Source organism: Zosterops lateralis, assembly GCF_965231275.1.
Source record: "Zosterops lateralis genome assembly, chromosome: 3".
Lineage (NCBI taxonomy): Eukaryota > Metazoa > Chordata > Aves > Passeriformes > Zosteropidae > Zosterops > Zosterops lateralis.
This window is the reverse complement of record NC_139764.1, coordinates 88,574,411-88,588,181: the sequence shown is the minus strand read 5'-3', so window position 1 is coordinate 88,588,181 and position 13,771 is coordinate 88,574,411. Positions and strand designations below refer to the sequence as shown.

The 13,771-nt window shown below is 36.8% G+C and overlaps 1 protein-coding gene across 2 annotated transcripts in view; it reads left to right on the top strand.

Annotated features, from left to right (window-relative positions):
• Positions 1–13,771, top strand: part of PRIM2 (DNA primase subunit 2) — a 93,903-nt gene that overhangs the window by 50,947 nt on the left and 29,185 nt on the right. For both annotated transcript variants that reach the window (XM_083858283.1, XM_083858284.1), the window contains exons 7-9: positions 2,055–2,122; positions 8,902–8,974; positions 9,929–10,114. In XM_083858283.1, the coding sequence (XP_083714409.1) occupies positions 2,055–2,122; positions 8,902–8,974; positions 9,929–10,114 (327 nt within the window). The remainder of the gene's footprint in view (positions 1–2,054; positions 2,123–8,901; positions 8,975–9,928; positions 10,115–13,771) is intronic.

Sequence of the window (13,771 nt, the reverse complement as noted above, 5' to 3'; positions counted from 1 at the left end):
TTGATAATAATGTTGATACTTTTTCAGGTTTTGAATGTTACCGGGTTGGTTTTTTTTTTTTTTTTTTTTTTTTTTTTTTTTTTTTTTTTTTTTGTTTTGTTTTGTTTTGTTTTGTTTTGTTTTGTTTTTTCTACTTACATCACTGTCCAGTCAGACTTTCATAAACATCCTGTCTTAAATGCAGTATTTCAAGTACTGCATAGAGGAAAAGACACTATACTTGTTGTATGTAAAATTATACCTATGTATTTGAGTGTGCACGCAAATACTGTTTTCTGTATCTCTTAAGTTAATGGAGAAAGAAACATATGGTATTTCATGTGGTTCAGTCTTTGTTCTGATAACTTTGGTTGATGTTTAGAAGGCTTCTTTTCAGAAATAATTTCTGATTTTCTGGTTGTGTTTAAAACAAAATTAGAGGATTACTTTATAGAGAACATGAATATAGAACAATACATATATTTACCTTTACAACTCAGTGGTAGGAAAATGAGGGGTTTTTTTAATTAAAAGAAACTTTGGAATAAACACAGAGTTTACTGAAATTTTAGTGTATCATATGCATCTCAATCTAGCTCCATAGAGCAAGGGAGCACAGATCATGCTGTAATTGCCAAGATAGCTGCCTTCTTTAAGAGGAGGATGAGTGGGTTGCTGAGAGTACCAGGTTAACATATTCTGCAGCAGTCAGATGGGATGAGTTCATTTGAGTTACCTGGGACTGAGAAGAGCCTTGTTGTGAGACAGTGATTGCTGCAGTCCAGGGCTCCCTCAGCAGCAGCAATGGCCCCTTCCTCCCTCCCTGCTGTCCCGGGGTTCAGTAGCTTCAACCTTCCCTTGGCAGACAGCTGCTTCCAACCTCCTCTCATTTACTTGGTGGATGGTGTTGTGAGCTTGGGGTGCAAGTTCCAAATTTGATCCCAGACTGCCTGGCAGCAAAGGTTGTGAAATGGACATAATGAATGGGTGGTCTTGCAAGAATTACATATTTTTAATTATTATGTGTGTGTATATATATATATATATATATATATATATATATATATATATATATAATTATCATAATTATATATATTTAATGTTATATATATATTTATATATATATAATGTATAATGTGTAATTGTTAAATTAAATCATACTACATGCTATTTTTGAGTTACCTGTAAAACACTTAAGGACTTGATGCTTATGGTGTGAAATATCTTGAAATGTCTAATTTGTTCAGAAGTAGTTTTCAAAATACAGCCTAACGTGGCAGCCACAGAATCATGAAATGCATATTTATGTTCAGTATTTTATTACATGTATGTAATTCTTACATACATAGCAGAATTATGCAAAGTACTATGTTTGTAGCTTTTATAGGTGACGGTAGCCATCTTATATACAGATACCTAGCAAATTTAATACATATATTTTTCCAGTTATTTTAGTTAATACACCAATTAGCTAATACTCTAGAATAGTGTGACATGTATTTGTTGATCTACAGACTGCTAGGCTTATTTTTGCAGAAAAAGTTTAATGTTTTAATTAGTCATATGAATTAGAAGAAAAAAAATATGTATTTTAGAACAAATTGCAAAACAGGTTATGCTCATTTAGAAAAAAACTTTACACAGAGGCATGTTTATATAAATGTCACATAGTGCTAAATACTATGTGAATTCCTTTTATACAGATGTAAATTATATATAATACGGCTTCATGGGTTATATTTTCATTGGTAGAAGGCTGTCTAGGAACAATATGACTTCTAGTTCAAATATGTTTGAAAAAACATCTACCACTTTCAATGATGTCTTGCTAATTAGTTTTAATAGCATTGTGATATTCAAAAAATGATTTTTCACTGTTTGTTAACTTGTAAATATTTCTGCTAGCTTCAGATTCTGGAAGGCTATATTTAGTTATTTTTAATGGGAGAAATTATGTCCTACTCAGTGTTGTATAAAGTTGTAACAACGCATTGTGACTTCTAGCATAATTCCTGCCTTGTGCTATCAATTTTTTAAGCCAATATTTTATTAATTGTACTCCTTTTTATTTCCAGCTGACTGCACGATCACTACCTTCCATACAGTCTGATGAGAGACTCCAACCTCTGCTTAATCATCTCAGGTAGTATAAACTAAAAGCATGAGTATATTTCTTCATACAGATTGAAGTGATTTTTTTGGTAGAATGCCTTAGGTACAGGTTTTTTTACAGATGTCATCTGTGTGATTGGCTTTGAAAAAATGCTCCAAAAGTAATTCTTCAACTTAACAAAAGCTTTATAAATGACAGGGAACATAATTTATAGAACTAGTGTTGCTTCTAAGTAGTAAGAAATAGTTGTAGCTTTTATAAAGTTTTTTTTTGAATAGCAAGTGCAAAATTGTTAAGCTCCTTTATGAACAAAACAGATTTGAAATTACAGTGTTCAGAGCATGGGCCTCTTTTGTTGCAAATATTCTATGCTCTCTGCTCTTCTTGGAAGATTTTGCTGTCATTGATGAATGGAGCACTAATTTGTTCTTTTGATGGACCTATGTAGACTGCTGAAAGTGTGATCCATTAGAGTAAATAGTACCTCCCTCTTAGTTGTGTGTGTGTGTAGCTACATATATGTATATACACATATGTATATAAGCTTTCTGCCTTATTAGCAAAAAAGGGTAAGCAGAGAACTCTGGTCTCTTTCTTATATATATGATTGCTTTCTACCACTTTATATGGGAGACTTTTCTTACTCTGGTCATATGCAGGAGGACAAGGTCAATACAATTAAAGCAAGCTGGTTTAGAATCATGGAATAATTTAGCTTGAAGTGAACCTCTGGAGATGATTTAATCCCAGGCTCAATGCAGATCTGGTTAGATCAGGTTGTTCAGGTGTTCATTTTTCTAGAATTTTTAATGTCTCTAAGGACAGAAATTTACTTAAATATTAGATGTCAGCAATGAAAGCTGGTTTTGAACACATACATCTTAGCATTAAGATCACTGAAATGATGTTGGATCAATTCGAAATGAGCGTTGAGGCTCCATCATGGCAGCACTGCATGGGGAATTGGGATGCAGGTTTAGTTTGCTGGATCATGCTCCTTATTTTCTGTTTTATTTTCTGTGGTACTGTACTGCTTGAGCTATCTGTTCCCAAACCCTGATATTTTATTTTGATTTTTAAAAGTCTCACAGTTTTTATTATATAGGAAGAGTTTTATGTTTTGTTGTTTTTAGTGTAAATCAGAATAGGAAAAATAGCTTTCATTGTATCTCTGCTTATTTACATATGATTGAACTTTGTTCAAGAGCAATGAATGAAAACAAGGATTGCAGTATTATTGTTACTGTTACATGCTGGGGGTACTTCTGAATGTCAATAACCTTCCATGATTTTATTACCCTAGGTCTTACTAGGATTGTAAAAATACACCTCAGTGGTATACCTTTCTCAAATTGAAGATCAAGAGCAATTAAGTTAGCTTTTCATAAACTATGCTCTCTAGGAGTAATTACTGAGAAATCGAAAGTTTCTTTTGATGTGTGCTTTGTTCTATGTAAGTGGAACAGTCCTTCTGTATCACCATCAGTCCTGTCTGTGCTTTTTTTTTTAAATACAGAAGAAGGAAAGGTTCCAAAAGAAAGTACTTTACAGGGATACTATACCCCACATTTATGCCAACTGGTATTTTTGGACATTCTTTCGTTACCTTGGGTATGTGTGTTACGCAACTGGCAAATCACTTCCATTTGCTTTTTTGAAAATAGAGGAACTGCTTCCAGTTTATTTTATCACCAACTGAAAAAATTACATAAATGCTTCCAAGTTGTCTGTTTGGAAGTTCGTTTAAAATAAACAAAATATATCAGACCTTGCAACTTAAAAAGCAACCTCTGGCAGTAAAGACAGATGAACAAATAGGCCATCTTTGTTATTTATTTCTATGAATCTGTGATGCATTTTGCTTCATCTTGCTCATTAGAAAAGAGAATATTAGGTAGTTGTAGACTTTCCTTTACCTTCACTATCTCAATTTGTGAAGCAGTATTTTATTTTTGGCAAACATCAATAGAAGTCTGTGAGGGAAGCAAAAGCTTAGAAATGAATGAAAAGCAAACAATTGAAGGTTACAGAGCATTGTTTAGTTTTTAATGCCCCACACATGCTTTGGTGCCTATTTGTATCTGCTTTTGACTTACAAATTATCTAGTCCTCAGAAAAGACTATTTTACTAGGGATTATGCCTTCACAGATATTTTAACCCATGGCCATTATTTTTTTTAAAGGAAATAACATGTATTTTATAATGGGATGGTTCTGGACTACGTATGTATTTTGTCTGTGATTTAGTTCTCTTTTTATCCTATTTGTTTCATTGGTGCTTTCTACTACTATTTGTATTAGACAAAAAAAAAGAGAACCTTTGAAATGTTAAAATGTTAAAGTATTTTATACAAGATTGTGTTTAGGGGTTTCACATGCTCACAGTAGGCTACTAAGAGATTTAACTTGCTGAAACATTAACAATTTAATAGAGATGGAACCTTAATATCTAAATGTGTGAGAAGAACACTTTGCAACTCTGGCTTTGTTTGGGGTTTACAGGCTGGTAACACCCTACTGTTTAAAATATTCATCAGGAGTAATTTCAGATGGAGAAAACCCTTTGTTGTAATCCCGTCACACTACTATAGGACTGGGTCTATAAATGAGTTATAGGGAGAAGCTGAGTTGTCTTAGTTTAGTCCGGTGAAAAAGAAGCTTAGGGGAGATCAAACAGCAGCCTACAACTGTTTGGAGGACAAACATTGTGGTATTGGAATTTTCAATGGCAGCAGAGGATTTAACAAGTGACAGTGGTCACATTTAGCATCTTGGGAGGTTTAACTCAAACAGGAGAAATGTCTGTGCTGGAATGATAGTGCAGCAGATTGCCCAGAGGTCGGTGATCTTAGTCCATGGAAATTTTTAGGATTCAGCTAGAAAAGCCTATGGCTCACCTGACTAGTGTTGGCAGTAATCTCATTTTAAGTGGGGCGTGGGAATAAATGGTCTTCTAACATCCTTTACGAAAAACATTTAAATGATTTTTTAAATTCTGTCTTCAAATGATAGTTCATAAGGGTGAAAGAGAAACCAGATGTTTTGCAAGACTGGATTTTTAAACAGATAACGCAATACCTACACAGACATTCACCCTCCTTCTTACTTCTGTTCATCTCACAAGCAAGAATGCACACCTTGAGAGACTGGTATTATTCACTGTCCTCAACATCTACAAAGTGCCCTTCATATCCTTACTGAATCTCGTGATGCACAAACACATCTGTGAATAATAAAATATTTATCAGAACTATCCTACAGCTGTTTATTTGAAAGACATAAGTTCTCATTCTTGGAAACCTTGATGTAGTGGAGATGTTTTTCTTGGTCAGCAGCTGTGTGAATGTATGTACTGATCTTTTGTTGCAAGATGTGTTTAGAAAACATCTGGTAACTGAGATTTTGGATTTTAGAACACCAGGTTCTACGTGATTGAGTCAGGCTGAATGGAGAGAGGAATTTATGAAGTGGAAAGTGAAGACATTGCTGCTTGCATTCCAGTAAATCACAAAAACACATTAAGAGGAACTATAGGTATTTCTAGGTGAGAACAAAGCTTAGTCAAGAAGTAATCTCAATAGCTATGTCATATAGAAGAAAGAATGAGTCCAAATAAGAACTAAAACTGAAAGCAAAAAATATGAGAAGAAAGTGAGAATGTTCACAAACCTGGTTAGTTTGTGTTGTAATGTATTTTCAGACTGGCATACTTTTTGAAGCTTGTTTGTAGGTTTCAGCACTCTGGTTAGTGGTGTCAAGTATCAAGAAAATTTGACCTTGCAAAGGTCACATACTATTTTTTTAATGTAACAAATTAATAACTTTTCCTGTTTTCTTACCGTGATAAGAATATTTGGTCTTTTCAGAATTGGAAAAGTAGAGTTTCTTCTTTTCTCTCCTGGCCTTTCTTAGCTTCGAATTTTCTGTCCTTGCAATAGAGTTTTCTATCAAGTCCAGATACAATGGTCAGCAAGATTCAAAGAGCATGTCCTGTTTTTAATGGTAACTTCTGAGGGCTTTCCTCATTCACTTGTACGAAAACTTCTGTGTCTTCTCTTTGGACCTTCTCTCCCCAGGTCAGTCCTTTCTTTGGATTCTAGGAAAAAGTAGTTTTCTTTTACCTTACCAATTTTTTTGGGGTATTGGTATGATTCTGATAAATACTGTAGAGTACAAGCAGATGACTAAAAGTGATTATGGTAGAGCAGCTTAAGAAGTTACCAACACTCATCCTGGGATGTGATTGCTTCCTTTCCCTAACTGGTTGTTTTACAAACCAACTAATCAAACAGAACCCACCAAAAAATGACGATACCTAAGAAACAGCTGTCATCTGTTGTTTCATGCATCAATTGTAATATTTTTGTGAGTGTAATTTCTGTTTTGTTCATAGTTTACTTAAATAAAGTGATGCAGATCTGTTTCTACAAGGGAATTTAGATGTGTCTATAGTAAAATTAGTAATAATAAACACACATGGTTTAAATACTTTAAATTATTTATCCCCTTTATGTAATGGGAAAAAAATCTATTAAATACAGTAAGCCTGTCTAGTATTCCAGTGCATCCCAGAAATAAGACTAAGGAACAAATAAATGTACATGTAATTAAACACTATTTGTACTGTAGTAAAACCAACTGTTAGTTATATGGCTTTTTATATTTATATTTCACAGTATTGAAATGTCACAGAATAATGTGTAGCACTTGGTATTGTCATTTAGCAAAATGCCTTTTTTCCTGCAGTTGAATTCTGCATGGCTTCTAAGACTTAAGGTATAGCCCTTATAAATTACTTACTTACAAGACAAATCCCTCTTGCACAAAGAAATTTGTTCTTACCCAGACTTTGCAACCTGCTTTTTGGACAAATAATCTGTATCCAAAGCCCCTGTTTACTTTATTGCCTGTAATACTGTCAACTTTTGATTTTGGTTGTGTTCTGGGTTCTGCTGTAAGAATTTCCCTGTGTCTGTTCTGCAGCCTTGCATATATCTTCATTCAAAAAGTCTCTAAAGTTCTGAAGTAAAAGATGGGCATTAGATGCTTGTGTTTGATTTGAAATTACTTGGGTGACAATGTCTGTGTCATTCTCTCTGCTGTAGTGTAGGGTTACCTGAACTTAGCTCAGCTTTCAAAAGTAGCTTCTTTGCAGTATGAGTGGCAGATGATACAGCTTATGTAAATAAATTTCTGTGCTATTTTGGTTAGAGCTTAAACTGTATTGATATGTCAGTAATGCAGAAAAAGCCATCCCACATTTACTGTTGCTCTTTAGTTTTTGAGTTTTTACTTTCCCCTCCCCATAGATATCCATAGTGATACATTGTGGGGGGGTTAAATTTGTTTTTGTGGTACACAAATGGCAAAGCAGACAGGTTCTTTTTTACTGGAAGAAAGCAAAGCAAAAAGTATCCCTGGCTTCAATCCTCATCTTAGTTGTAGATACAGAAAGAACGTGACCCTGAGTGATCAGTGTAGAGGTGCGAATGGAAAATTATTCTTGACTAACCTCATAGTTGGCCATTTTGTCATAAAAAAATCAATAGATGGGGTGTGGAAATCAGTCGATGTTGTTCATCTTGAGTTTAGCAAGCTTTTTGACACTTGCAACACCCTCATTGACAACTGATGAAGTATGGGCTAAGTAAATGGACAAGTGAGGTGTGTAAAAACTCTTAAATGCACTGGTCAAAGGTTTGTGATCAGAGATGTTAAGACCAGCTGGCGGCCAATCCCTAGTGGAGTACCTAGGGTCCTGTTTTCTTTAGCTTCTACTTTATTGCCTTGGGTGACGGAATTGAGTGTGTACTCAAGTCTGACATGATATAAAACTGGGGAGGAATGGTTCACACCAGATGGGTGCTCTGCCTTTAAGATGGTCTTGGGCAGGAGGGAGAAATGGGCTGCCAGGAACCCTGTGAAGTTCAACCAAGGGAAATAGCAAGGCTTGCAGTTGGGGAGGATTACCCCTGTACTAGTATAAGTTAGGGGTTGAATGGCTGTGAATACAGAAGAGGACCTTGGTGCCCTGCTGGACAACAAGCTGTGAGTCGCCAGGGTGCCTGGGCAGCAAAGCAAGCTAACAGTCCTCTTGCATGGCATTGGGAAGGGCACTTGCAGCAGGTCAGGGGGAGATGATCCTTCTGCTCTACTCAGCACTGGTGAGACCACATCTGCAGGGCTGTGCCCAGTCCTGGGCTCCCCAGTATGTACATGAAGAGACTGAGAGAAGTGAGATTGTTTGGCCTGGAGGAGATAAATTTCAGGAAGTGTGTGTGTGCATTTTATCAGTGCATATAAATAAAAGAAAGAGTGAGAGTCTTCTCAGTGGTGTCCATTGATAGGCCAGGAGGCAATGGGCAGAGACTGATACAGTGGGAATTGTGCCTAAACGTAAGAAAACACTTTTTTATTGACGGAGTGGTTGAACATTGGAACGGGTTGCTCAGAAGGTTATGAATCTCTGTCCTTGGATATGCTCAAAATCCAGCTTTATGAGATCCTAAGCAACTCTGTAGCAAACACCATTTTGAGCAGGGGTTGGGCTAGATGATCTTTAGTGGTGTCTCTGATCTAAATCCTATATGATCCCTTGCCTCTCCTTTCAGATAAAGGGAAAGAGGGTTTCTTTGCTATGTTTGCTCTAATGTTGGCTTTATGAGTACTAATTACTTGATTTCTTGTTTTTGCCTGATATGAAATATTTGCAGCCTATAATTGATAAATTATTTTCTTTCTAAATTTGTAAACTTAAAATATATTGGAACTGCTTTAAATGATACCATGCTGTTTGCTTTCTTTTTCAGCCATTCTTATGTTGGCCCAGATTACAGTGTCCAAAAGAACACTGGAAAAATTTCTCTAGATCAAATTGATGCTGTAAGTTGTGCTTCTGGAGTTATATAGGATGTTGAAGTATAGCTTCTTAAGTTCACGTACTCTATGTACAAACTAAATATAAAGCCTTTATCTTCTTTTTATTCGTATTTGCTTTGTAACTGTTGAATGAAATTGTGTTTAAGTTCAAAACAGCAGAATTAGCTGAAAATGCGTCTAATCAGGATTCAGACTCAGAGTGAAGTTGCAGTGAAATGCTTAATTTGCTGTTTAATTTTGTGTACTTCCACAAATACCTAACTTAATTATAAGCAGAATTTAACAAAATTTTCTTATTTAACAATCTTGCAAACCATGATGTTTAGTTTATGATCACTGTGTTGCGGTATTAGTCTTTTCAATGCTGTTTTTTTATTTTTTGACTTACAGGAGGGGTTTTGAAAACAAGGAAGTAAATAAAATGTGAGATTTAAAACACAATGCATAAATTGAACAGGGTTGATTAAAAACATATTATAACTTTTTTATCCAAATTTGAGGAATCATGTGTTTTCAGGGTCCATCTTAACCATGATAATGTTTCTCTGGCAGTGAATTAAAATCCCCTCCTCTTCCCTAACTCCCCAAAACTGTATCAAAGGTCATTTTGCCATTCCTGATGCTAAAATAAAGCAGAGTCAAGAAATGCTGTAATGCAAGTGTAGGTATATTTTTCCTGACAGCAATGAAACCTGTGTTACTTTGTAGCTGGAGACAGTCTGATACTACCACCTGTGTTACTCTGTCCTCTGGACAGAGTTATTGAGATGCTTATTGAATTGCATAGTTTATGGACTCACTAGTGTTATGAATTCAGTCCCATGGCTGTCTGTACATGCGTATCTTTTCTTCCAGCCATTGGCATTTTCAAATGGAGCTAATTAATAATCACAGTAAACATATATCCCACAAATTAAATGGTCAGTATGCCTTAAACAGAAACTCTTCTCTCGTCAGCTCTCTGTGAAGTCGTTTCCCCTCTGCATGCGGCAGTTGCACAGAGCCCTCCGCGACAGCCACCACCTCCGTCACGGAGGCCGGATGCAGTACGGGCTCTTCCTAAAAGGCATCGGCCTCACTCTGGAACAGGCACTGGAATTTTGGAAGAAAGAATTTATCAGAGGAAAAGTGGATGCAGATAAGGTAATTCAACAAATGAAAAGTATCTCAATATGTAAATGTGAGGTTGTAATTAATGTGTACATTATTTCAATTTATATGTACATTGAATAGATGCTTTTTGAAATAGAAAATTGGGCAAAAGGTACACTATTTCAAAAGTGGGAGAGTTTTTTTATTTGCTGTCTTTGCTTATAATTTTAGTCATTTTTTTGGGTATTCACCTGAACTATGGGTAAAAAAGGCAAGTCATAAAGAGGCTTTTATAAATGTGGACTAGAAAAACCTTACCAGTAAACTACTGGGAAACCAGTGTCCTTTATGAAATACGGGTACTATGTAAATAAATTAATTCACCAAGCAGATAAGTGACCAAACCCAGTACTGTCTGAAAGACCAGGTTAGCCTTTTTTGTTGTTTAATAAAAAATATTAATTGGGCAGCTCTGTGTGAAGTAATCTTGCCTTAGCAAATTTACAGTTGAAGAATGAAAGAAGAAACTGGGGACAGAAGATAGAAGAATATATTCAAGGAAATAGTGAGAAAATACTATTCAGTGCAATGGGAGGTATTACAGACTTATTAATCATTGGCCTCACTCATGCCAATATTTTTGATAGTGGATGAGGGAGATATAATGTCTGATTTTTGGAGGATTGGGAACTGTTCCTTATCTTGAACAGCTCAGGTACAATGAAGCAGGCTTCCTCTCCCATCCTTCTCTGCCTGTGGTATATGTTAGAGCAGAGTTTGAGACTTTATCTCAGTTTTGTGTACAGTGTGATACTTCGTATTTAATACTGTGAGATCTCAGCTTTCCGGAGTACCATGAAGTATTTTGGAGTACTTGGTAGACAGTCTTTCCTTACCTTAGGTTCTCTGGGCCATGGCTATTTATACAAGATACAGGGCAAAAAATAAAGTCAGCTAAAATGAATTATGGTACATACCATAATTTCAAGACCCAGAAGATAGATCAACTTGTCTGCAAATTTTTTGGGAAGGAAAAAGGGATTTAAAGGTATGATTTGAATGAGTATCTAAACCTCCGTTTATCTAGTTCCTTAAATGTGATATGATTTAAAAGGAGATAGGTAGTTTGTTAAAAGACCTTCAAAATGTACTTTTTTACAAAGGTCTCAAGAACATCTCTGAAGAGTGGCAGTAGATTGGCAGTGGAATGCCAATTAATTACTAGTTGTATTGGGTTGATGTGGCCAGGTTTTGGTAGTGGATGGGGCTACAAGGTTAGGTTCTTTGAGAAGCTGCCAGAAGCTTCCCCCACTGTCCGACACAACTAATGCCAACGAGCTCCAAGAGGGACTCCCTGCTGGCCAGGGCTGAGCCCATCAGCAGTGGTGGGTAGTACCTCTGGGATAACATATTCAAGACAAGGGGGTAAAAATCCCTTTCACAATAGCAGCTTCAGCCAGTGAGAGGAGAGTGAGAATATGTGAGAGCAACACAGGTCTGCAAACACCAAGGTCAGTGCAGAAGGAGGGGCAGGAGGTGCTCCAGGTGTCAGAGCTGAGATTCCCCTGCAGCCCAAGGTGAGGCAGCTGTGCTCCTGTAGCCCATGGAGGACCAAGGTGGAAAAGAGATCCACTTGCATCCCATGGAGGACCTCATGCCTGAAGCAGGCTGTGATCCAGTGGGAAGCCCATGCTGGAACAGGCTCCTGGCAGGACCTGTGGCCCCATGGGGAGGAGCCCACTCTGGAGCAGGTTTGCTGGCAGGATTTGTGACCCCATAGGGACTCACACTGGAGCAGGCTGTTCCTGAAGGACTGCACACCATGGAGCAACCATGCTGGAGCAGTTTCTGAAGAACTGCAGCATGTGGGGGGAAGATTCAACATTGGAGAAGTTCATGGAGGACTGTTTCCTGTGGGAGGGACACCAGGGGAGGAGTGTAAGGAGTCCTCCCCGTGTGAGAAGGAAGGAGTGGCAGAAATGTGTCATAAACTCCCATTTCCTGTCTGCCCGTACCACCTGTGGGAGGAGATAGAGAAAATCAGGAGTAAAGTCAAACCTGGAAGACAGGAGGGATGAGGGAGAAGTGTTTTAAGATTTATTTTTATTTCTCATTTCCCTCCTCTGATTTGATTGGTAATAAATAACTTTTCTGAAGTCGAGTCTGTTTTGCCTGTGACAGTAACTGATGAGTGATTCCTCCCTTCCTTATCTTGTCCCATGTTATGTTTTCTCTCCTCTGTTGACCTGATGAGGGGAGTGATAGAGGGACTTGGGTGGGCACCTGAGATCCAGCCAGGGTCAACCCACAACACTGGTTGAATTCAGAAAAATCCAGAATTTTCTGTTGCCATATCCTGGGCTTAAAGGAACTGAAAGAATAAAAACAAGCTATTAGAAACAATAATAGTATAAAGACACACATTTGTTATTTCTGTTTTCAAAAAATATTGGGAGAACACGTTTGATTCTACCTACTTGTGCTTTGACCAAATATGTACATGCACATATATGAAGACATATATGCATCTTGGATCCTGTTTTCAGTCACAGGGTTGTGACTATATATTATTGCATCTCTGTTGATAGGCCCTAGAAATAAAAGAAGTTTTATGATCCTTTGTTTAGCTTCAAGAGTTAGAAAGCATATTGTGAATCAAACGAGGAGTTTGGTTACTACATTTTCACAAGCAGGCTACTACTTCCATGTAATTTTGATCCTTTTCAAGTTCTAGATAAGATATCCCAGCTTCAGACTGGGATAAAAAAGAAAACTAATTTTTATGGCTCTAACTAAAGGCTGGTGGCCTTTGATTTTGCACAGTAGTGTCATAGAATGTTTAATGTGCTGAAAAAAGGAAGATTAATAGAATTCTTATTGCTGTTTTCTTCTTTTGACATTTTTATTTTCTGGCATCCATGCTATTGTTCCTTTCCTGTAGAGTGGAGATAATTAATTACACTGTTTCATTTTACTGGAGCATTGTGAAGATATATGCATGAGACTTTGTAAAGATTAAGGTTAATGATGTATTACCTACTGACTCTTATATAGCAGAGAGAGAGTGTTCAATTTGCTGGAAATGGTTATGATTTCAAAATTGTTTGTTCATTTTTGTCTTTAATAGCTCCAACATCTATGCCAGTTTTCAGTCCTAAGAATTCTTGGCACACAACTTCTGTCTTCAGCAGGAAGGAAGTTACCATGAAGACATTAGCAGTGAACTGGCTAAGGCTGAGCATAGGCATATGGACAATTTGCACCAAAAAGAACTCCTCCTGTGCTCTGAATAACTGATTCAGGCGTATCTCAGGGCTCATTGATAAAAACATGGCAGAAAAGCTTTTAAGAAATTATATTTTACCTTTAGAGAGGAATCTGTGAAGTATGAATGAAATGTGAAACCATGTAGGCAGTAGGAAAAATAATCAAGTAACACAAAGAAAGTGCTGAAACTGGTAGGGATGCTCTGTTGGTGGGGTGGGGAAGGGAATGATCATGTATTTTGGCATGTTCACAACAGGGACAAATGCAGAATGCAAAATAAAACATTTTCTAATTTAGGCACTGCAATTAAAATTACTCTGCAAATTGCTAGGTTAAGAGTACCTAAATGGTAAATTGTTGTTTTTCAGATGAAAGGATCAACTGCCAAACAGGAATCGATGCATTACTTCTGAATGAATGGTTGTGCCAGTTGGCTTCATA